This window comes from Schistocerca piceifrons, chromosome 5, assembly GCF_021461385.2.
Source record: "Schistocerca piceifrons isolate TAMUIC-IGC-003096 chromosome 5, iqSchPice1.1, whole genome shotgun sequence".
Lineage (NCBI taxonomy): Eukaryota > Metazoa > Arthropoda > Insecta > Orthoptera > Acrididae > Schistocerca > Schistocerca piceifrons.
In genome coordinates, this window is record NC_060142.1 from 426,440,896 (window position 1) to 426,463,324 (window position 22,429).

The 22,429-nt window shown below is 41.7% G+C and overlaps 1 protein-coding gene and 1 non-coding gene across 2 annotated transcripts in view; one reads left to right on the top strand and one right to left on the bottom strand.

The window, feature by feature from the left end:
• Positions 1–3,365: 3,365 nt before the first annotated feature.
• The window catches only part of LOC124797819 (urocanate hydratase-like), a 376,388-nt gene continuing 357,324 nt past the window's right edge, over positions 3,366–22,429 (bottom strand). The window contains exons 14-15 of the mRNA XM_047260847.1: positions 22,223–22,333; positions 3,366–10,613 (exon numbers count right to left, since the gene is read on the bottom strand). Of these exons, the coding sequence (XP_047116803.1) occupies positions 10,490–10,613; positions 22,223–22,333 (235 nt within the window). The 3' untranslated portion in view covers positions 3,366–10,489. The remainder of the gene's footprint in view (positions 10,614–22,222; positions 22,334–22,429) is intronic.
• Positions 12,550–12,624, top strand: Trnat-ggu. Its single transcript has one exon. It is a non-coding gene; the product is annotated as a tRNA-Thr (tRNA).

Genomic DNA, 22,429 nt, shown 5'->3' on the forward strand with positions numbered 1-22,429 from the left:
AGTAGTACACAATGTGTGTAAGAATCATGAAGGGACAATGAGAATAGAAATAAACGAAGGCTCGGTTTAAGAAAGGTATAAGACAAGGATGCAGTCCTTTTCCCCTACTGTTCAATCTGTGCATCGGTGAAGGATTGACGCAAATAGAAGTTCAGGAGTGGGATTAGAATTCGGAATGAAAGAATATCAGCAATAAGATTCGCCGATGACATTGCTATCGTCAGCGAAAAGTGAAATTTCTCAGGACTTGACGAATGGAATGAGCAGTCTAACCAGCGGACACTATGGATTGAGAATAATCGAAGAAAGACGAAAGTAATGAAGAGCAGCAGAAAAGAGAGTAGCAGGAAACTTCACATCAAAATTGGAGACCACGAAGTAGACAAAGTGAAGGAAGCAAAATAAACGTGACGGACGAAGCAGGGAGTACATGAAAAGCAGACTGTCACAGACAGTGAGGACATTTCTGGCCAAAAGAAGCCCACTAGTATGGAAAATCGCCTTAATTTGAGGAAGGAATTCCTGAGAAAGTACGTTAGGAGCACAGTACTGTAATGTATGTATTGTTGGAAAATACGGACTGTGGGAAAACCGGGAAAGAAGAGATCGAACCATTTAAGATGTGGTTGACGTTGAAAATAAGGTGAAGTGTTAAGATCTCAAGTAATAACTTCTATGGTACTTGAGGGAAGGCTGTAGGGTAAAAGACTGTAAGGGAAGATAGAAATTGGAATACATCCCACAAATGACTGAGGATGTGGGGTGGAAGTGCTACTCTGAGAAGAAGATATTGGCGGAGGAGGGCCATTACGTAGCGTGCAGCACCAAACCAGTCAGAAAACCGATAAAAAAAGTTAACAGTATCGGAATGACATTTTCAAGGATTCTGGGAATGGAAGTTCCTGGCGTTGGTGAGGGGGTAGAGTCGTCGTCTGCTAAAAAAGTGTTCCACCATAAAAGAGGCGAAACGTTTAAAAGTTTAAAATGATTTCGAATTTGCAATATCCGGGCAAAGAAAAAGCCTTCTCTGTCCATAAAGAAACCGCGAAGAAACAGATTAAACTATTATCCACAAAAACTCTTTTTAGCAATGAAAAAGGAAGATTTGTTGAGAGAGAAAATAACAGTTGTTTTCGAAGTTATTTGACAGATATACAGAAAATAAAACACAGTGGATAAGATGAAAAGGCTCTTTGAATTGTCTTTTTTATACTGTTTGATGCGGTTGCAGCCATAAATTTCCTCTAGCAAATGTCTTAAAAAGCTTGGACGACACTTTTCCTTTACTTACACATCTCAGCAGCATGAAAAAATTACCATACAACCTTAGTAAAGAACTTCAGTTTGGAATTTTGCTTTGGGCTCTAATAAACTGTATCGTTGCTAGTTTCTTAAGGCTGCTACTATATTCTGACTTTTTGTGCTTTGTCTCACAAGTTCACTTTCACCGCTGGACGACAGTGTTAAGCGAAATGACGCCTTGTCGATCCGTCCGAGTGAACACACCTCCATCCGTTGGCGTCCAGTGTGAACCGCCTTTTTAATCGCCGGTGGACGGATAACTCTCTCATCATTGCTCGTAACGTACATATAACTGATGAAACTCACGACGCAGCGGCGACAAATTCGGTATGTGAAATCTGTTCCTTTGCTTTAATGCTCGTAACGGGGCGTGTGGTAAGGGAGGTGATTATTTTTCTATTGTGAACTACACAGACTGTCTGAAAAATAGGTTGCGAGCAACTGTCATATTTGTATCGGTGACTTGAAGAAAGCGTCTTTCCAGAAAGTAAATATTTCCAGGAGAGACAAGAAAATGTTTTACTACACAAAGTGTTTAAGCATGGTGTCATGGAGCTGCCATATAGCAGTTGGCCCCAGGCTGAAGCAATTTACACCATTACAAGACGCTTTAACCATCGAATGTGGTCAGTATTCGAGTTTGAATGAACTGGAGATGACCTCTTTACGAACCTGATTATGATTATGATGCAATAGCGTTCTGTTTGCAGCGGAAGGATTCTGTTATGCAAGTCTATAATGTTGATATTCATTACAGCAACAGAAGAGTGTATTATGAGCACACAGGTTTATTCATAGTGTACCCAAATACAGCCACAAGCAAAACATATCAAAACAGATAGTTGTGGGTATGCTTCACCTCTATCTCGTCCATCCGTCGCTGTCTTGGCACATACTATTATGAAATGGTTTCTGCTCGTCAGGTATGTATTGTAGAATTTCCGTTTTATCGTCTATTTAGTTCTTCTTTAATGGAACATTGCCACTTTACACTTGTTTATATGGACAAGGCCCTTCTCTAACTCAATACCCTTCTAATGAGCGCTTCTTTTGACTGATTAGCACAAGCCACAAGCAAGTGGTTAGTATTATGTTACATGATCTCCAGCAATTAGCGCACATCGCACGTCGTATACAATGGTACCCTTAAGCGTAACACTTGGAGTTATGTTGTGTGCGAGCTCAACTGTGCAACTACCCAGTGTTTACCTAAGTGTACAAAACTGGTCAAGACTGTAGGACAGACTGATGTGGAACATTTCTATAAACATTGTATTTTCACACTCAGTTCGTCAGCGACGATGTTCATGTGCTCGTTACAGTCTGAGGCGTTTGTTGGTCCTGGATAACGGCACTCAACGCAGTGGCGTGCTTACCACCGCGTCCAGTCCTTAGCAAACAGCTGAGGGCGTCTGTGTAGATAGATCCACACCCGCTGTAGTGCTCGAACATACGTGGACAAAGCTGTACGGACTGCTACGCTGCCATATAGACTACATGGCGGCCATCTCGTTCTGTAGTCACTTTGTGTGATAGAGTACTCGCTCATTGCAGTGAGTGACCTCTTGTACTGGTTTCTCAGGCGCTTCAATATAGTTACGAGCTGAAATGTCAGGCACAACGGTCGTTCTGCCCTGTTAGAACTGCGTAGATTACGCTCTTTCATGTCGACAGGTCTCACATTTTCACCCTGCTTAACGGCTATTCTTTGCGATCGGAGTAAAGACCGACCTTTCCGCGCAGACAAGACAGGGTTCCATCTTCCGCGGACTTAATATAAGTGGTACATGCATCTTGTGTTGTTAGCACTGAACTATCGATTTTACACAGCCCATATTTACAAAGTAGTCCTTTGTGTTACCATATTTTTCTGCAGTCTGTTTGTTTGTTATGTTGCCATCAAGAGGTCGGGAAGTAGTTTGGGTCCCTGTTTGAGGGCAACGCTGTCACTGTTTTACTAAACTACTTCTTAAATGATGGTAGATTATATTTTCATGGGAAAAAGATTGTTATTTGCTCTGGCTCTCTTGATATGTGAAACTGTTTTCAAGAAAATGCTTAAATATTTTCTTATAAAGACTTTTATTTATTTGTTGTCACAGTTTTCCCCATTCTTAACAAGACTTACAAAATCAACTAACACTTAATGCTTAGAAATATTTACACAGCAAACTGACAAGGTATTGAATCTACACAAAGTGGAAGTTCAAGAACATTTATACTAACGAAGTTTGAGCACATCTTATACGAAAGCCGTTTCACATCCCCTCACCATGCATCTGGTATATGAAATATAGTACTTGCCTTAAAATGAAATTGGATCATTTGACTGAATGTACACTTCACTGAGAATAATTGAACATCAGATAAGCTGAATGAGTGGGCAGCAATAAACTGCCATTTCTTCTAGTTAGCGCAACCTACATTTCAAGACAAATATTTGCTTAAATCTACAATGGCTCGAAAGGCTGTGTTTCAAGGGGGTAGAAACTTTTATCGATAAAACATGTACTTTACCTGTTCTCTTTCTGACAGAGTTATGAAAGAAGTCTTCTGACGAAGGTTTTTTTCCTTTTTTTCCTTTCTTTTTTCAATGTCTGACACGTATTTGTGAGATATCAGGATGTGAGGTTGTTCTTCAGGGTTATATTATGTAAACTGTGGCTGCATCAGCGTAAGTCTCTTAACACCTGGACTCCGTTTATGAGACTTAGAAATGAGACTTTACTGACACGTATAGTCTAATGAAACGCACTGTAGTTTAGGACTTTGCCTTTATATGTAGCAATGGCGGCAAGCGGCACTATTTCAGTAATAGATACACTTCTGTATTCACATTCGTACTAAGAAGAGCCTTAGAACGAAGGTTAGTGGTACTAAAAGGGGTTTGTAACACGAAAAAGATCAGAGATGAAAATCAGTGCTAGGCACGTGAATCAAGGTGGAATTATAAGACTGGGGATGGTGTGATAAATCATAAGACATGGTTCTAATAAGCATGGGAATTAAAAAAAGGAGCTATCACAAACTAAGCAGACGTAGAAAGGAGGCGAATGCAAACGGAAAACCTACTAGTTTAAAATAATATCGGACATGAAGAAGCACTTCCTTAAACAAATCATTTTTATGAAAATTTCGTATAGATGCGTTAATGGATCAATATGATTGCTGGAAAATAGGAGGCCGAGTACTTTTCAAATGACCATCTACAAATAATCTTAAAACCGTAGAACCGACGAAACATGACTGTATTACAGGGAATAGAGAATGCCAACAGAAGTTTGTGTGGAAAATCCATATGGAACAGTGAACATGCTGACCAGGACTTGCATAAGCAGAAACCCTGCCAACGGGGCGGTGTGAGATGTTACACAGATGACAAATTTGCGTGTGTCGTGTATGAGAAAGAGAGAGATATTAGCGATTGGAAGGGAAAAGTGAATACCCTGGGTCGAAGACAATTTAGATGATTGTAGTAAACAGTTACGTCGAGATCTGAAACTGGTAAGCTTATCGTTTTAACGCTTGCGCTGTGGAGTAGTAGGCCTTACGTTACTGAGTCTTAAGAAGTGCACATAATTCTCCCTTTATGCTTGAAAGAATCTAACAACTTTAGTTTCCTACCAAAGGCTTATGCAGTATTTCACACGTGTAATATCAGTTAATTTCCATTAATGCTGATTAACTTTTATACCTATTAGTCAATGTAAAAAAGTAACAGTCTTTGAGCAAATAGCATTTATCTGCTAATGTGTTGGAAAGTGTAGTTTTAAATATGACGAACTTCAACCTAGTTTTTTAAAATGAAAAGGAGAGTCAAGAAAAAACTCACCTAGCCCAGATTCAAGTCCTTTCTTGTACTTTAAGAAATAAAATGATTACAGGAGATATTTAAGCATTTATCACAATGAGATAAGTGTTGGAATATACCAGTAAACACAGAGCTGCAGATGAATGATCAATGCTGCCATGTGGCCACATCGAGTGAGAAAGAGGAAGATGCACTTGGAGATCAGCTCGCTTGTATGAAAGTGTGGAACTGTACAGGAAATGCCATCACAAAGAACTTTTGACCTCAAAGGTTGCAATTGGCAAATATCAAGTTTCCAATAATCTAGCATTACTGCATTTAAAGAATACCTAAATGAAGTGTTAGCGCTCTTATCTAAAACACGAGATGTCCGAAACTGACAATGCGGAACCTCCAAACGTGTCTGAAATGTGGTTCCTCTGTAAAAGCGGCTGGGAGATAACGGTAACGAAGTTGCGGTCAATCTGTTAATAGATTCAACATGACATCCAAAGCTCCAGGTACTACAGAGGTCTAGATACCACTGTTGTGACAGATCAACATATTAAGTGCGTCGTAGAATTTTGTTCATAGCACTGATGAAATTTATTGTGTGATTTGAAATGAAGAAAGTCGAAAATGTCTCTGTTAATAAAAGAGGTATGTTATTTTTTCCACGTAATTGCTTTTAGAACTATCAACAATTATGAGACAAGAGGAGTCCGACCCGAGTGGTGGAAGCAGTAGTCATAATGAACGTAACTGATACTATCCTAAATGGTAGGAGATTTGCTATCAGCTGTAGTCGAAATGCTGACGCCCTTTTGTATAAGCTGTTAGTTCCACAACGGGTAAGCGCATGTCAAATATAAACAAACTTCGTCTTTCTAGAGAGCAGAGTAAATCTGTCAAAGAATCTCTTAAGATATTGGAATCGACGAGGGACAAACGTCGAGAGCGACGCTAAGTCCTTTATCTCACCAACTGGATTACCCAGATATCGAGTAAAATTTACTCAGATACTGCTTGATAACCGCTAGAGCTGCCATTTCTTATCTGCTAAAGCTAACTAGGACTCACGCGATCACTAAAACTGTAAATGTCAGAGACAGAAAGGTGCTTAACTGTCGTTTTTGTAGCTCCATAGTAAATGATACTTAAGAGCTGAATGATATCTTTCATTCAGCAGGTTTGCCAGTGCTGAGAATTAATGAGTAGATAGTATTGTCTGTGAGATCATGAAGATTATATAGTTCGTCGCTTTGGGTTCAAGATGATTTTTATTACGTAGAATTCGGTCTAGTTGGTCGGCTGTGTTAAGCGAACTCTACAGGGAAATAGAGCGTGTTTCAAAAAGATTCATCCGATTTCACAGAACTATAGCTTCTACAAGGTTTGAGTCCCGTTAAACCTATTGTATGGAAACTTTATGGTATCTGCATGACTATGCCAGAAATGGAAGTGATGGGCGTGAGAATTATAGATGTGAGGAAAAAAAAATTGGTTGTAAATAAATTTCCGAGAAAGGATTGTGCTTATAGCATGCATGAGGACTCCGCAACTAACACTTCACGAATGCATAGTAATTAAAACGTACAGGACTTCGTATTCCGTAAGTTTCAGTTTGAGCTTTGAGAAGACTGTATAAAAATACATTACAATGTACGTCACCAGCTATGGTGGCCAAATTTGGCGAAATTTTGGGTTGTGCGTGGTCTGCTGCCAAACTTACGATGAGAGAGAATCTTCTATGAATGTGAACCAGGTTTGTTTCTCTATAGAAACTTTAAAATAACCACGTAACTGTAAAAATGTGGCGTTTATAACGTGAGCAAAACGCCGACAGCATTATTGCTACCTTGTTTTTAGGATGAAAATCGTCCCTGCACGTGTATATCATCGACTGTAAAACAATAAAAGTATCTAATTTTATATACGAAGTTCCGGTGTACGCCTTAAAATGGCTTCCCGGGAAGTTATTTGCAATCTCGATTTATCCTATCCCTTTCCTTTTCATTCTTATTATGAAAACATTAACCAATACAATATATTGAGCATTATTTTGGTTTATTTGCAGTGTAAATAACGTAGAAACTGGAAATAAAGAAACATAAAGTAGTTTCCCCGTACATACTCGACCCTTTGACCCTCAAATTGCTGTTCTTTAATCTTTCCACTGCGCCAAACACTGCCTGGAAAATACATCAACATACGCGGTTCAAGCCTCGTCGCCCCCGCGCCAAAATTGCTGTTTTTTTCTGAACGCTTTGCCATCTGTGGTCCCACGCTCGCCACTTTCATTTTTGGTCTTGCCCTGCATATACCATAAATTTGGACGGAATCGGCGATGACGAATAGGCGCGGTCTTTTGTAGGAGTACACCTTGATGCCAGTTGTAAGCTGGCAGTAGGGGTCTCCCTATGGCAACCAGCCTGATCGCTTGTTCATTGCCCAGTATGCACCCAGTCGAGATGACATTTCTCATTCTCGTCTTCAGTCACAACTTTTCATCTAAAGAACGGCGCTGCAACTCGTACAGAGTAAAGGGTGTATGGATCTCACATTGCAGAATTCGTCCTCAGGGTCGCCTGATCTCACCGTATGTGAGCTTTTTGTGAGGGTTTGTGAAATATTTGTCTACTCTCCCCCTATCAACAGCTGAATTTCGAGGTCGCATTAGCAACAGCAGCGAGTGCGCTAACTACAGATTTTCTCGGAAAAGTAAGGGACGAGCTTCACTACCGTCTCTGTGTGTCGTGCGTCCTGGGGAAGTTAATTGAGAGTTTGTGAAAGGGAAATAAAAACTTTGATCCTAAACGTGAAATTAAAAAGTACCCCAAAGTTATAAATTGTTGCAAAATGGTTATTTTGAAAATAAAAACTTTGTATTACAATGCGTAAGCTGAAATTTACACAGTGTTTCTATCTTCACTGTGTGACATAATTTTTCTGTCGTGTTAATTATATATTTTCTATTTTTTGTTTAATTAATATCTGTGCTATCTGAAACACGTAAATTTGTGTGTGTGTATGTATGTTTTATACATGTACATTTTCTGTTGTGTGGGTGCTGTGCCCAGGTGCTGGGTAAAATCAGAGGAACGGACAGTTGTAGGAAAGTGGAAGGAGGGAGAGAAAAGAAGACGTTTGGTGTAGCATTTTCTGGACATCGAATGTGTGAAAATAAAGAAAGAGGTGTGTATGGAGGTGGTGTAAAGAAACGTGTGATTCCAAGTGGTTAAAGTTGTCGTGATTCTACAAGAGATTTATGAATATACAGAATACGGCGAAAAGTGATTGATTACTAAATAATACTTAGTGAAAATACGACAAGTCTAGTGGCGTTAAGTGTGTTTTCCTTTTAATAAAGGTACGCGCCCCTACAATTATATAAGGTATTCGTAATTCCTATAACAGGCTTCTGCAGGTTGTTGAGGGGACTTACTAGATAAAGTTCTTATAAGGAACTCAAGTTCGGAACTGTACAGTTTATGAAGAACGGCTCACTTTCAAATTCCCGGCCCCACGGTACTCACAGTAACTGAGAAGAGTCAGTCCCTGTTGTAATTAAGACATAAAGTAACATTTTCGACCGATTGCAACAAGGGATGCCTGAAAGTGGTACGTTTGGAACTATGTAGGAGGGCTGACTGTGCTGTGCGGTACTCCCGACTTCGGAGATGACGTCATTTGACACGTAGAGGAGAACCCGACGAAGACTACTCGGAACACTGCCCATGCCATGGGTTCCTGTTCATCACATGGGTCAGAGCCCATTGTGTCCGCTATGTTTGTACTATGAAACGAGAGATTTCAAAGTGATTCGATCTTCAGATTTATTTTACATCAACACGGTACATTTCCGGTAATCGATTCTTCTTCGAAACATTGTGTACTATGTCCCGTCTACATCTCCTAGAAGCATCTAACAGAAATTGTGAAACACCCTATTTATTGGGGGTTGCGATCAAATACTGAAAATAGGCGATTCAAATTCAAAGCATTAGTCCCATCTGGATACTCCTTCATATACAACTCCGAATTTTTATTTGCACTTTTTCAGACAATTTGTTTGATTGAAACGTTTGTGCCCAAGAGCATCAACATTCATTTTAGTAAATTCGCGTAAAATTAAGAAAGACCCCGCTCCATCTTAGCAAAATCAGCGAAGCAGAGACAGCAGCATCACTTTCCATCTTCGTATGTCACGAGGTAAGAGAGACTTAGTTGTGTATATATCTGGACATCGAAAAACAATGACAGCAAAAGTGAACAAAATAAAAGCGTCACTTGTTCATAACAAGAAGCAACATAGAGTTTATGTGGTAAAAAAAAAAAGTTATTGATTTGGAAGAGAACTCGCAGGCGAAATTAACCGGACAGTTGATATATTTATGGTCTTCTTCTTCTTCTTCTTCTTCTTCTTCTATACGTGTGATGTACGAGATGAAAGAATCTGGAGCAATGAGCTAAGCTGGTAGAAACTTCATGGCTTGCAAAGCAGTTGGTAGAAACCCCATTCCTTGTTACATCTAACAGGCTATGAAATAATCTGGAACAATGTGCTAAGCTGGTAGAAACTTCGTGGCTTGCAAAGCAGTTTAGAACAATCAGCGAAGTAGTTGGTAGAAACCCCATGCTTTGTTACAGCTAACAGGCTAACAAAGAGATTAAATACCTTGGATCAAATAGCGAAGTAATTGGCAGGAACTTCATGCTTTCAAAAAGCTACCAGGTAGTGGAATGTTTGGAACAAGTAGCAAAGTAGTTGACAGAAACTTTATGGCTTGTAAAAGTTGACGTATTAACAACGACTTTAAATATTTTGGAAGAAATAGGATAGTAGCTGGCAGAAGTTTCATGCTTTGTAAAGGCTATCGGGTGGTAACTTGAATCTCAGTATTTTGCCACTGACATTAAAGTAAGTACTGGAAGAACAGTACGGGAGTTAAACGAAAAAGAATACTGATACAGCTGTAATTCATGTAGGAGATACAGTCGTTTGATATCGGATAAATCTCTTTAAAGCCCCTCGATATATGAGACCAGATATTTGAGTCATCGCACCGGAAAGACAAAAGAGCAAACCAAAACTCAGAAGAAGGAACCAGAAGAAAATATGGTAAAATGTGATAAAAATTACTGTTGTACGAACGATCTCACAGCAAGAGAAACCATCACGAGTACAGTATCAAAAAGCTCAGTAACCATACCACAGCGCTGCTGCGAGATAATTCTTCATATACAGACCTATTTCCTCTTTAAATCACAATCGATTAAGAAAGCAATGAAAAATTACACATGTATCAGAGGAATATGAGTGTCACATTTCTGACAATTAGTGAGAGGAAGCATAGAGTGAGCTGAACACCGATGAGGTAGTCCCGGCGGCACAGGTCACTGGAAGAGAGTGTTCAGCAGCTGAGGCGAGGCGTGGTGCGGCAGCGTCACCTCCAGACGAGGGTCCGACTTCATGGCCACGCGCGTAGCCTCCAGAGCCAGCTCGTTTCCAGACCAGCACCTGTGGCGAGATTGTACAGGTAACGCACTCCCTCAGCTTCATAACAATTTCATACAAGAGATAGTCAAAGTTTTATTATCACCTCAATAAAAAAAGAAATAAAGTTACGTATCAAATGAAACAAGTTTACGGTCAACAGTCACTGCTTATTTATATCCACAAAGCGTTTCAAAGATTTAAATCTCCCCATAATCAGGTGGATTTATATATGTTAATACGACGTGTGTGTTTTGTCAAGATTTTGGGATAACCTGTGGCATTGTGTAGTAGAGAAACAAAACACTGTTTCAGGTCACGGTTTTGGGGAGGTTTTTGGCTAAAAACTAAACGTAAATGTGAACGCGAAAATGAAACAACTGAGACAGAATACCTCCAGCGGTCACAGACTCCTTTCTCTGTCCTGATGCAGCATACATACACTGTTACATTTTGTAAACAAAGATGGTGTCTGGAAACTTCCAGGTGCAAAGGATATGGAGCGAAAACAGAAACATTATTTCGAAGTACAAATAACGCAGCATTGTTATTTCGGAGGATGTTTTAAAGCATTGTGGAGGTCTCTGGTTGATGTGATGAATACATACGTTAGCGTAAATGTTTCAAGAGTTATACGAGTCCTTTTCTGTCGATTTTATATCCTTAACTTTTGTACTCATTTATGTAATCAAATGACATCTTACAATCTTAAGTGGAATAATTATGTTGCCAACAGTGATAAAATTATAGAATCTTAAGCATAGCTGCAGCAGCAACGATACAAATGTAATATACGGAATGAAAACAGCCACCAGTTGCGGAAGCTAGTAGTCAAAAGCTCTTGACATAGCTTTCAGCCCATATAAATGAGGCTTCTTCAGAAGTCTTATTACGTTTTACAAGCTGACCATGATGTGCCGTCAATAGGCTCAGTCGCAATTAAAACTGACATCCTTTTAAAGCAGCCGCCTGCATGACAAAGCCAGACGGCTGTTTTTACGATTGTCAGTTTTAATTGCGACTAAGGCTATTGGCGGCACATCATGGTGGTGGTGGTGGTGGTTAGTTTTTAACGTCCCGTCGACAACGAGGTCATTAGAGACGGAGGCACATCATGGTCAGCACGTAAAACGTAATAAGACTTCTGAAAAATCCCCATTTATATGGACTGAAACGGGGTCAAGAGTTTTTGAATATTACCTTCCGTAACTGGTGATTGTTTTTATTCCATATATTAGATAAAATTGTACTTAAATAACCGTTTTGGTTAGGATCCAGAGATTGAAACGTGTTGTGGATATAAAGAAATAGTGACTGGTTACAATAAATTTGTTGTTTCATCCGATATCAATAACATTTACGATACAGCCTATCTTAAAATGTTCGCATTTAAAGCTACGTGATCAAATGCAATAGACAACATGCATGTTGGACGTGAACGGAAACATATCGGAGAGGTACGAGGTAAGGGCGGGAGCGTGGCAAGGGTATTGTCTCTCCTCGTCCTGTTTAATCAGATACAAGAAAGCCTAGAGTCAGGAATTCTACCGGATAGAAGAATCAATACACGGGAATATTAAGATGATTTAGTTTTAACAGCACAGAATGAGCACGACCTCGCTCAGGGAATAAGAGTGTTAATGAAACAGGCAATGAGAGGAGGAGTGAAGATGCATCTGGATTAGACCAAATAGCTCATAGTGAGCAGAGGGAACGATGACAGATGCTTAGAAGCGGATGGTAAAACGAAATGATAGTTAATCTAAACCCCCAGCTGCCAACAGATGTTGTCGATATACCTCTTCTCTTACGAGAATCGTCACCTAAGTGGGCGCGAGTAATGAGTGAATGAGCAAGTACCCTTTAGAAACTTTACGAATGTAGGTTGTAGACAGTTGGGAATGTGGGTCTCACGGGAAGCGTGCAAGGGATAAGTCCCTGCAGTCGCGCTATCCTCTGTGCCCTCGGAGGCTCAGATGGATAGAGCGTCTGCCAGGTAAGCAGGAGATCCCGGGTTCGAGTCCCGGTCGGGGCACACATTTTCAGCTGTCCCCATTGAGGTATATCAACAACACCTGTTGGCAGCTGAGGCTTTCGATTAATTATCATTTCCTTCTAGAGAAGCTGCATGGTCATCATTGGTACCTGTTCTTTCGGAACAATTACTATTCTTCACAACGGATGGTAAAACTTTTGAAAGGGTAATAGAGTTCAAATTTCTTGGGGAAAGGAATGAGATAGATCAAGAAATAATGGCAAGAATTCAGGCAGGAAACAGGTCAAGATTTGCTCTCGGAAAGCTGCTCAAGGCCCTGCTTCTATCCAGATTCACGAAGATTAGCAATATTGAGAATGTTCAGTGTTTAAAATTTTTTTACGCCATTAGGCTTCGTCACAACTTAAAAATAAGCTGAACTTGACAATGCATGTTTGCAGCTTGTTTTTAAGATGTGGCGAGGTCTAATGGCATAAAATTAATTTTAAGCACTTGAAAATGGGATAACGTTGTCCCGAAACATATTGTGGCAATAATCACATGATTGACAGCTGGGCTGCATATCCTCAATATTGCTTGAATAACAGTTGCATGATGGCTTCACATCAGTTACAACGAAGATTTGGACTTAACAGGACTTTAACACAGCCCATGCTTCTATATGGAGAAGAGACCTGGCCTCTGATCCAAAAGATAGAACGAAAACTCCTGAGATTTGAGAATGCTGTTCTGAGACAGATTTTTAGACCTGTGCAGGATAGTGATGACTAAAAGAAAAAGGAAATACAGCAATCTGCAGGAGTTGTGCAGTCGCTGGACGTGATGGCAGTGATTAATGAGAGGTGGCTGAAATGGCATGGGCATCTAATGCATAGAGAAGGCCAGATCACCAAGCAGGTGGTGGCAGAAGGCTTCAGACGTAGCAGGCAGAGGGGAGGAACACGGCTGAGATGGACTGACGGGACCAGAGAAGACACGAGTACGATGGGACTGGTTGGAGAAGAATACATGGACCGAAGAATATAGAGGAGGCTGACTGGCGAGGCCAAAGTTCGACTGTGATTTGTGTGGCCAACCTAGTAAGTAAATAAGCAACTTTTTGTTTGTATGGAGATGTACGCCTGCAGTCCTTGTGCAAATTGAAATCCCTCTCGACATTACCTCAGCACTCCGCTTTTGTTTCAACTTGTTTTGTCTTTTTGTTTTGCTTCGATTTTAAGAATGGATTTGCTGATTATAAAAGAAAGGTGTACTATTTACAACTAACTAAGCGGTAGTTGTATTCATTGAACTGATTTATGCAGGACGCTGTTGATTTCATGCAACAAATAATTCGTATTATAAGCGTTCAGATGCGGCAAACTTTCTCTTTCAGCGTCTCATTTTACAATCTAATTCCCTGAACATTGTCTGATATAATTCGACTGCATTTCATTAACTTGTTTTAATTTTTCTAATATTCTTCTTACAACCCCATTCCGTTAAACTGCTCTTCTAGGTCTGACGCAATTGCAATGTCATCAGCAAACCTCAAGTTTTTATATGCTCTTCACTATCCTTCACTCCCTTTCCAGATTTTGCATTGGTTTCATTTACTGCATGCTCAATGTGCAGATTCAGTTATATCGGGGATAGTCTACAATCGTATCTCATTGTCTTCTCATCTACTGATTCCCTTTTTATGTCCTTCGACCCTTAGTACTGCAGTCTGGTTTCTGTACACGTTATACTAAACAGTCCCGTAATGAGTTTGATAACTGTCAGGGATGATGGAGAAGTGGAAATGTATCCATTTGAGCTGACGGAACCTAGTCCGGAAACGACAGAGTTGAAAGTTACAAGCAAAAATCGTCCTGATGCTTTCGACAATGGAGTACATGTACCGTTGCGTTATTGGTAATATTGTAGGGTTCACAACTTTCAGAGGCGGTAGTGCGGAGCAAAACAAGAAAAAAAATGCCCTTTAAACATGGGCCCTAAAGTACATACCTTAAGAATTGTGAGCACTTGTTCATCTTCGCTATTATGAAACACATGCCTTCTATTGAACAAGTACCCATAGGTCTTAAGATATGCATTATGGAGTCCATATTTTTTTTCTTGTTTTGGTCCATGCTACCTCCTGCAAAAATATGGAAACCCACGAGCTTACAATAAACGAGATATGTTTCACAGTATCAAGGACGAACGAGTGTCATAGCTCACAAGGTACGCATCTTAGAGCCCATGTTTATTGACCATTTTTTCTTTTTTTTTGTCCATACTACCACTTTTGAAAGTTGCCTATCCTACTTTGAGCCCGTATTTACTAGAATTTTTTTTTTGGTCCATACTACCATCTCTGAAAGTTGACTGCCGTACAATTTGATCAACAACAGTACCGGTACACGTGTTCCACTGGCAGAGTGTCAGAACGATTTTCGGTTACGAATCTCTACTCGGTCGTTTCCAGACCAGGGTCCCTTACCTTAAATTAATACTCTTAGCCTTCTCTATCGTCCCTGAAAGTTTGTATTGTAACATCAGTACGGAATCACCCAGTAGATAACCTTACGCTCCCAGTATTTTGTCCCTGTTACTTATAAAAATTTAATTCCAGCCAATATTATCAAAAGCTTTGTTTGAATCTACAAATACTATAAACGGAGGTATGACTTTCCTCAGCCTGTCGTCTAAGATAGGTCGTGGATCAGTATGGCCTCGCGAGTTGCTACATTTCTCTATCTCGTACTTGTTAAAGGAACCGTGACCTTGTCGATAGGAGCGAATCAGCCGTTTTTAAGACAACGCAGGCGTTTACCGCAGTTTGCGAGTTTTGCCGCTGGGACATCTGCTACGAAACAGCCTTCGCTGCGTGCCTTACGCATTTGTGGCACCGCGCGTTGCGTGTAAGGTTCCGGACCTCCCTCCGGATGGACCGTTCCAGCGCAACAGCGCCTGCTTCTGACGCGCACAACCCATCAATCTCGCCGCGGAACGTACAGTGCAGGTCACCCCGTCCCCTCTGCCTGCCCCCCGACTATGCAATTAACATCCCAGTCCCTTGCCGGAGCGCCCGCTGCCACGCGAGAAAACACACACACACACACACACACACACACACACACCGGGGTGTCTACCAGACACAGCGCAAAGCGTTGTTCCGCCTACAGCTTTCTGTTTGCGGGCTTGTCAAACATGTGGAATGCGTGCTATGTCTGTTTACGTAACTGAAACGCGTTCTGTCTGCGGAATTTCCACTAAGCACAACAGGAATTTCAGACTCAGTTTCCGATTTCGGTACGAAATGGCAGCGATTGTGTAGTTTGCTTTGTCCGTCAAACGTCTGCCCCACACCACATAAACGATTTTGCTCCGGGGGATTTCAGGCGAATTCCTCACGTAACAAGTTTCTTGCGGTAGCCATTTTTCGCAGCTGCTGTATATAAATTGTAATAGATAGCAAGAAAACTCCTTTTGAATGTTACACATGAATTTTTATTTATACACGCATATGCGTTTTGCCTGTTTACAAGATGTCCTCACTAGAGTATTAGATGATTTTTTGTTTTCTCACAAATGTCTCTGTGCACTCTAAAAAGCTAATTTTATTAATGTCCAGCACTACCAACTGAAGAGTGTTTTATGATTTAACTTTGACCTTTATAAATTTTAAGAATGTCCACCTTTTATAGATGTGACCAAAACTAATGAAAGCCATCTCTCGTTTAGCACTAGTATCTTAGTAAAATTTTATGAGCCGACTTAACTGTTGACGGCTACTTGGGCAAAGCTAGGCTTTATTGATAGTGACACTGAACATTTTCTACAAGGACTAAGCTTTGGTGACTGAACTATTTTTTTAATTAAATTTCAATTTTTCATCTTTTCCAGTCTGATAACACCTAACAAGCACACTTCTCATTCTTAAGTTCCATTAAATTTAATTATAAATATGATGGTGGCAGTAACCAAAACGACGTTATAAATAAATAAATATATTAAGTGACATGACGGTTTTATTTTGAAAGCATTCATAATGATCACATATATATTCAGGAAAGTTATTCCCTTTATTAATGTAAGATGTTGATTGACGAAAATTAAGTTAAATGAAGAAATTTTAATTAATAAAGCATTCATATGAAATTACTATTTCGCATCGGAAAACTTCCTACCATATACTGCGTAGGACTGTGAGGAATCTCTCCATTAGTAACAGAACATCGATTTATCTTTTTTCGTTGTGCCACTTAAGGAACAGGTTTAAACTTAGAACTTGGCTTGATGGTTGTTGCCCTCTCATCCCGCAAAGTCTCTATACGAATTCATTATGTTTTTTTTCTTTTTTCTGTTCTTATAACAATTTCTTGCCAGTCTTCTTTTAAAACTCCGGGAATTTGTGCTTTGTTACTAGTGTTATAAATGCTAACTTTTTTTATGATTCCTTCAGTGATTATTATGTCTTAATTTCCGGAATGGAGTACTGTCGGGGCTTCTTGTGTGACATTGCGATGCCTATAAGGGATTCGGAATAGAGTGCTGATATAAAGGCGAAGGCTTTCACGGCTGGAGTCAATCTCCACCTATACTGCCGCGCCACCTTCCAAGATGCGTAAAATTAAAAAATAATAAAATAACCTGTTTCGGGAAGCATTGAGGAAGGCCGCTGTAACACGGTAGAAACATCGGATATTTTAATATTTTAAATATCTTAGGAGATGACCCGCCTGTACGCGACGAAGGATTGTGGTTAAAGAGTGGTCTTAGTTGCTAGCTTTTCTAAGGTTACATTCCTGTGTGAATTGTTTGCAACAGTTTTGCCTGCTATTGCATCAAAGTTAAGCCACCGATTTTTAAAATCTGTGACCAAGTGAAGTAGATGAGAGAGAGAGAGAGAGAGAGAGAGAGAGAGAGAGAGAGAGAGAGAAAGAGAGTGCCAGTTGTGCACCAGATTGAGAGTAACTGTCCGCAGCTCGTGGTCTTGCGGTAGCGTTCTCGCTTCCCGCGCACGGGTTCGATTCCCGGCGGGGTCAGGGATTTTTCTCTGCCTCGTGATGACTGGGTGTTGTGTGTCTTTCATCATCATTTCATCATCATTGACTCGCAAGTGGCCGAAGTGGCGTCAACTATAAAAAGGACTTGCAATACGGCGGTCGAACTTCCCCGCATTGGCCTCCCGGCCAACAATGCCATACGATCGTTTCATTTCATTTTTCAGTGTAACTTATAAGGGGCGTTCAAAAAGAAACGAGTCGGGGGCATAATTACAGAAACCAGTGCCTGTATGTTAGAAATATTGACCCTGGCTGTTGAGACACTTGTCCCACTTGACAGAAGGCGACGAATGACTATCATAAAATTCCGCCCGTGCAGTTGGACGACATCGTCCGAGTTGAATCGTTTGCCGCTCAGAGCCTTTTTAAGGGGACCAAAAATGGCGTAATCACAGTGATAGAGGTCCGGACTGTATGGAGGGTGGCCGAGAACCTCCTATTTGAATTTCTGCAGACGTGCCGCGACTGTGTCGGCCGTATGAGGCCTTGCATTGTCGTGGAGCTGAATGACTCCACGGATGAGATTACCTGGCCGTTTTGACTGGATCGCTTGGCGAAGGATGGCCAGGTTTGCGAGTAACGCAGGACATTCACGGTTGTCCCGTGCTACAGGAAATGATCAGAAGGGGGCCATCTTGGTCAAAGAAGAACGTTAGCGTAACCTGCAACTGGCAGCGTTGGACGATTGATGCGTGCTGCTTCTAGATCTGTATAGTCACGTGACGTGCACGCCTGCCCTCTAGCGACGGGCTGTGAAATTCCACGCTCTGTTCGGAACCACACCTCGTTACACACGCCACGATATCACTCCTGCCACTCGAATTTGCACATTCCAGACTCCGGCTCGTTTCTTTTTGAACGCCCCCTATATTTTCACGGTACGTCGTCAGCTGTACGTTAACATCACAATCTGTAAACGAAAACCGCGTTGATCATGATTTCTTCCGTCCACATACATCTCGCGAGAAGATCACGAAAATAATACTGGAATGACTCGAGAACACACACGAGCTTACTAACAACAGTCCTTACTCCCACGTACCCTTCGCAGTTGGAACGGGAAAAGGCTGTAAGTGACCGTCGTAGATGAACTACCTTCGGCACACGCAGCTACTGGAATACACATGTAATTATAGATTAATCGTTCCTAAATGCAACCAGAAAGATAATTATGCTAAATGTAACCAGAAAGATAATTATGATTATTTTTAAATAGTACACCTCTGGAGCGTTAACCAGTAGATGTTACTTTCGCAACTAATAACAGTGACTGATCTTGCAATTGAATAAAACAGTGATAGAAGTACGACTGAGTTTAAAAGTGCTGCCTCTCGAGTCATCGACCTTACTCTGTTACGCACAGAAACAGAATACCCACGCTAAATCTTCGTGTTTTAGCTAGGACGTTTTGTGTCAGAGACAAATTTAGAATATTTCCAGTTTCCCGGGTACGACCAAGGCTTCTGGAACGTTTATATTGGTTTTAAGGCAAATCTTGGAACCGGAATTCTGGTTCAAATGGCTCTGAGCGCTATGGGACTCAACTGCTGTGGTCATCAGTCCCCTAGAACTTAGAACTATTTAAACCTAACTAATCTAAGGACATCACACACATCCATGCCCGAGGCAGGATTCGAACCTGCGACCGTAGCAGTCGCACGGTTCCGGACTGCGCGCCTAGAACCGCGAGACCACCGCGGCCGGCGAACCGGAATTCTCTTTCCAAATATTACCAACTGGAAAAATACTGCATCCCGTGCCTGGATTTGGCTGGAAAAGAAATAGAGTGTTCTACGACTACTCACTCTGCCAACACGAATGGAGGGAATGAAATATGAAAGAAAAAAATACAAATGAAGTACAATTTACCATTGATTTATTCATAATTTTCTTATTTACTAATTCTGTGTAATAACGCGACTGACACACAACTCAAAACAATTGACATTACAGAATATGAAGTGTAAATAATATGTGTTATTGCTTCTCCAGCCAGAATAAGTTGCTTCATGGAACGCATGTTTCCGTAACTACTGTACACCAATACGTGGCAGACAGCCGTTATATTGTTGGTTGATGAACTGCCTGTTGGCTTCTGTCTCGGGTTCCTCGGCCGATGTTTGTTTGATAATTTTTCTGACGTTTCGCCAGCACGAGTGGCTGGCAATATCAGAGCTTCACTCTCCATTGCTGGTGGTGGACTGGAGTCGAGCTCGCAGCCGCGGATTATATGTACCTGGCGCACCAACATGCAAGGGCTCGACGCCAGGTACATATAATCTGAGGCCGCAAGATAGACTCCAGTTCACCAACATCAATGGAGAGAAGCTTTCACAATACCAGCCACTCGTGCTGGCGAAACGTAAGAAAAATTATCAAACAAACGTCGGCCGAAGAATCCGAGGCAGGAGCCAGCAGGTAGCTGGTCGTAGGTTGTGTTCCAAAAATGAACTGCGTACAGACAAAATTGATGACACTTTCTGCAGGATCTGACCATTTTGCTGGACAATGTTCAAGCACGTACAGTGCAAGATGTTACTGATTTGTTTGACTGATGGGGCTGCTAAGTGCTATACCACCAACTGCACTCCCCTCTTGAGTTCAACTCGATTTCTAAACTGAAGGAAACACTTCACGGCATTCGCTTCAGAAATGCTACAAATTCGTCGGGCAATAGACCGCGCCGCTCGAACTGTCAACACAACTGGTACTGCTAAGAGTATCCTACGACTTCCACATCGCTGGAAACGAGCTACACTCAATGCTGGTGACTACTGTGAAGGTCAGTAAAACTTTGAAACACGTATCTATTTTGTACGAGCTGTAAATAAACAGTTGTTTCAACATTGTCCGCCAACAGATGGCGTAGTGGCACAGCTGCCAGGGCGCCATGTGTGTCTATTCTTTAATAGAGAATGTTAGCAGCGAGAAGGCTCATTGTGGTGCACACGTGTGAAGCAAGCAGGCAACTATGCCACAAAGAGACACGCGTGCTTCGTACAGCCAACTGAGCGAGTTTGAAAGAGGTTAAATTGTGGCCTTCCGAGTGACGGGGCAGTCCTTTCGGAGAATTGCCAAAGCAGTTGGACGAGCTGTGTCAGTTGTGCAACGATGCTGGTATCAGTGGTCACATGAACAGTCTCACACCCGTAGACGAGGTACTGGACATCCATGCAGCACAGACGCGCGCCACAGTCGTCGTATTATAAGGGCAGTAGTGGCAGATCGTACAGCTGCCACAGCACAGCAGAGGTAGGAGGGACTGTGCCAACACGAGCTATTACGAATCGGTTATTAGCACTGGAAGTATGGGCACGCACACAGCCGTCTTCCGTTCACGCCGCAGCATGGAAGTGCACGGTTCGACTGATGCCGTCAAAGGATCACTTGGAAGAAGGAGTGGCTCACAAAGGTCTACAGCGATGAAAATAGTTCTGCCTGTTTAAGTGATGGTCGTCATAGATCTGGTCAGCGCTGTCTCGTACAGTGCATTCGTGCAAGACACTCTGGCCCACAACAGGCCTCAACGTCTGAGGTGCAATAGCTACAACTCTCGTCGACCTTTGGTGCTTCTGCAGTGAACGCTAACCAGCGATCGGTACGGGCAGAATGTTGTTAGATCTGTTCTTTTGCCGTTCTTGCAGCAGAAACGTGATTTGTTGTTCCAACACGATAACGCTCGCCCACACACTACTCATGAAACTCAACGTACTCTTCAAGATGTGCAGCAGCTTCCCTGGTCAGCACGCTCTGCAGATTTGTATCCAATCGAACGCGTGTGGGATATGATGGGACGGAAGTGACTCGTGCGAGTCATCAACCAACTCTTACAGAACTATGTGAACAGGTATAGTGGCGTGGCATATCATATCCCATAACAGTACTCGCCATTTGCACGATCGACTGGATGCCAGAGTCAGCACTTGCATTGCCACCTGTGGAGTCTACACCACATACTGATATGTGTGTTGCAGCATGGGTCGATACCTGATACTTCAGAACCGCTTGCGGTATTAATATCATTTCATGTATTCCAGATGCAGTGTTGTAACATCAAATCGTAGGTGAATTGGAAACCTCTAAAAGGATATACCAATATTTTTCCTGCAGTGTATTTCAACAATCGTATTAGGTTTCGTTTTTTTCTGTCTGTCTTATCTTTCCCACTGTACTTCTTTGCCAGCTGAAATAATTCTCACACTTGTGTATGTAATAGAAGCTTAAGCTTCGCTTCTCAAGCGCTCAGTTCGCCTATCATCGCAAATAATTACGCCGTGGGATAGTCGGTTCTTTGTGATATTAGCAATCAAAAATCGTTGTACTGTTTTATTTATATTGATTTAGTATAGCAAAATTAGAGGAACTATAGCAGACATATAGTTAGCGTTAGGCTTCTTCTTATGATGCGTCTAAAACAATAAGTTCGCACATATGCCCCAATTTCCCTTGTCGTTGACTTATTTCACAAATAACCGCGATATTGTCACACTGCAAGGTGGGCAGTCTGTTTTGACCAGCTAGGAGCAGCGCTCGGATCTCTCCAGAGTGAACAGCCACACACACACACACACACACACACACACACGCACGCACGCACCCACCTGCGAGCGACTCCGTTGCTGACGTCCCAGGCCAGCATGGTGTGCGCCCGCTTCGCTGCGTCCTCCGATCCGTCCAGCAGCAGGCCGAAGCCGCCGTTTATCACCTCGCCCCTGTCCGAAAAGAAATCACATCAGCAACACTCAAGTACAATACCAGCTGAAGCGTTTGTTACACTACTGGCCATTAAAATTGCTACACCACGAGGA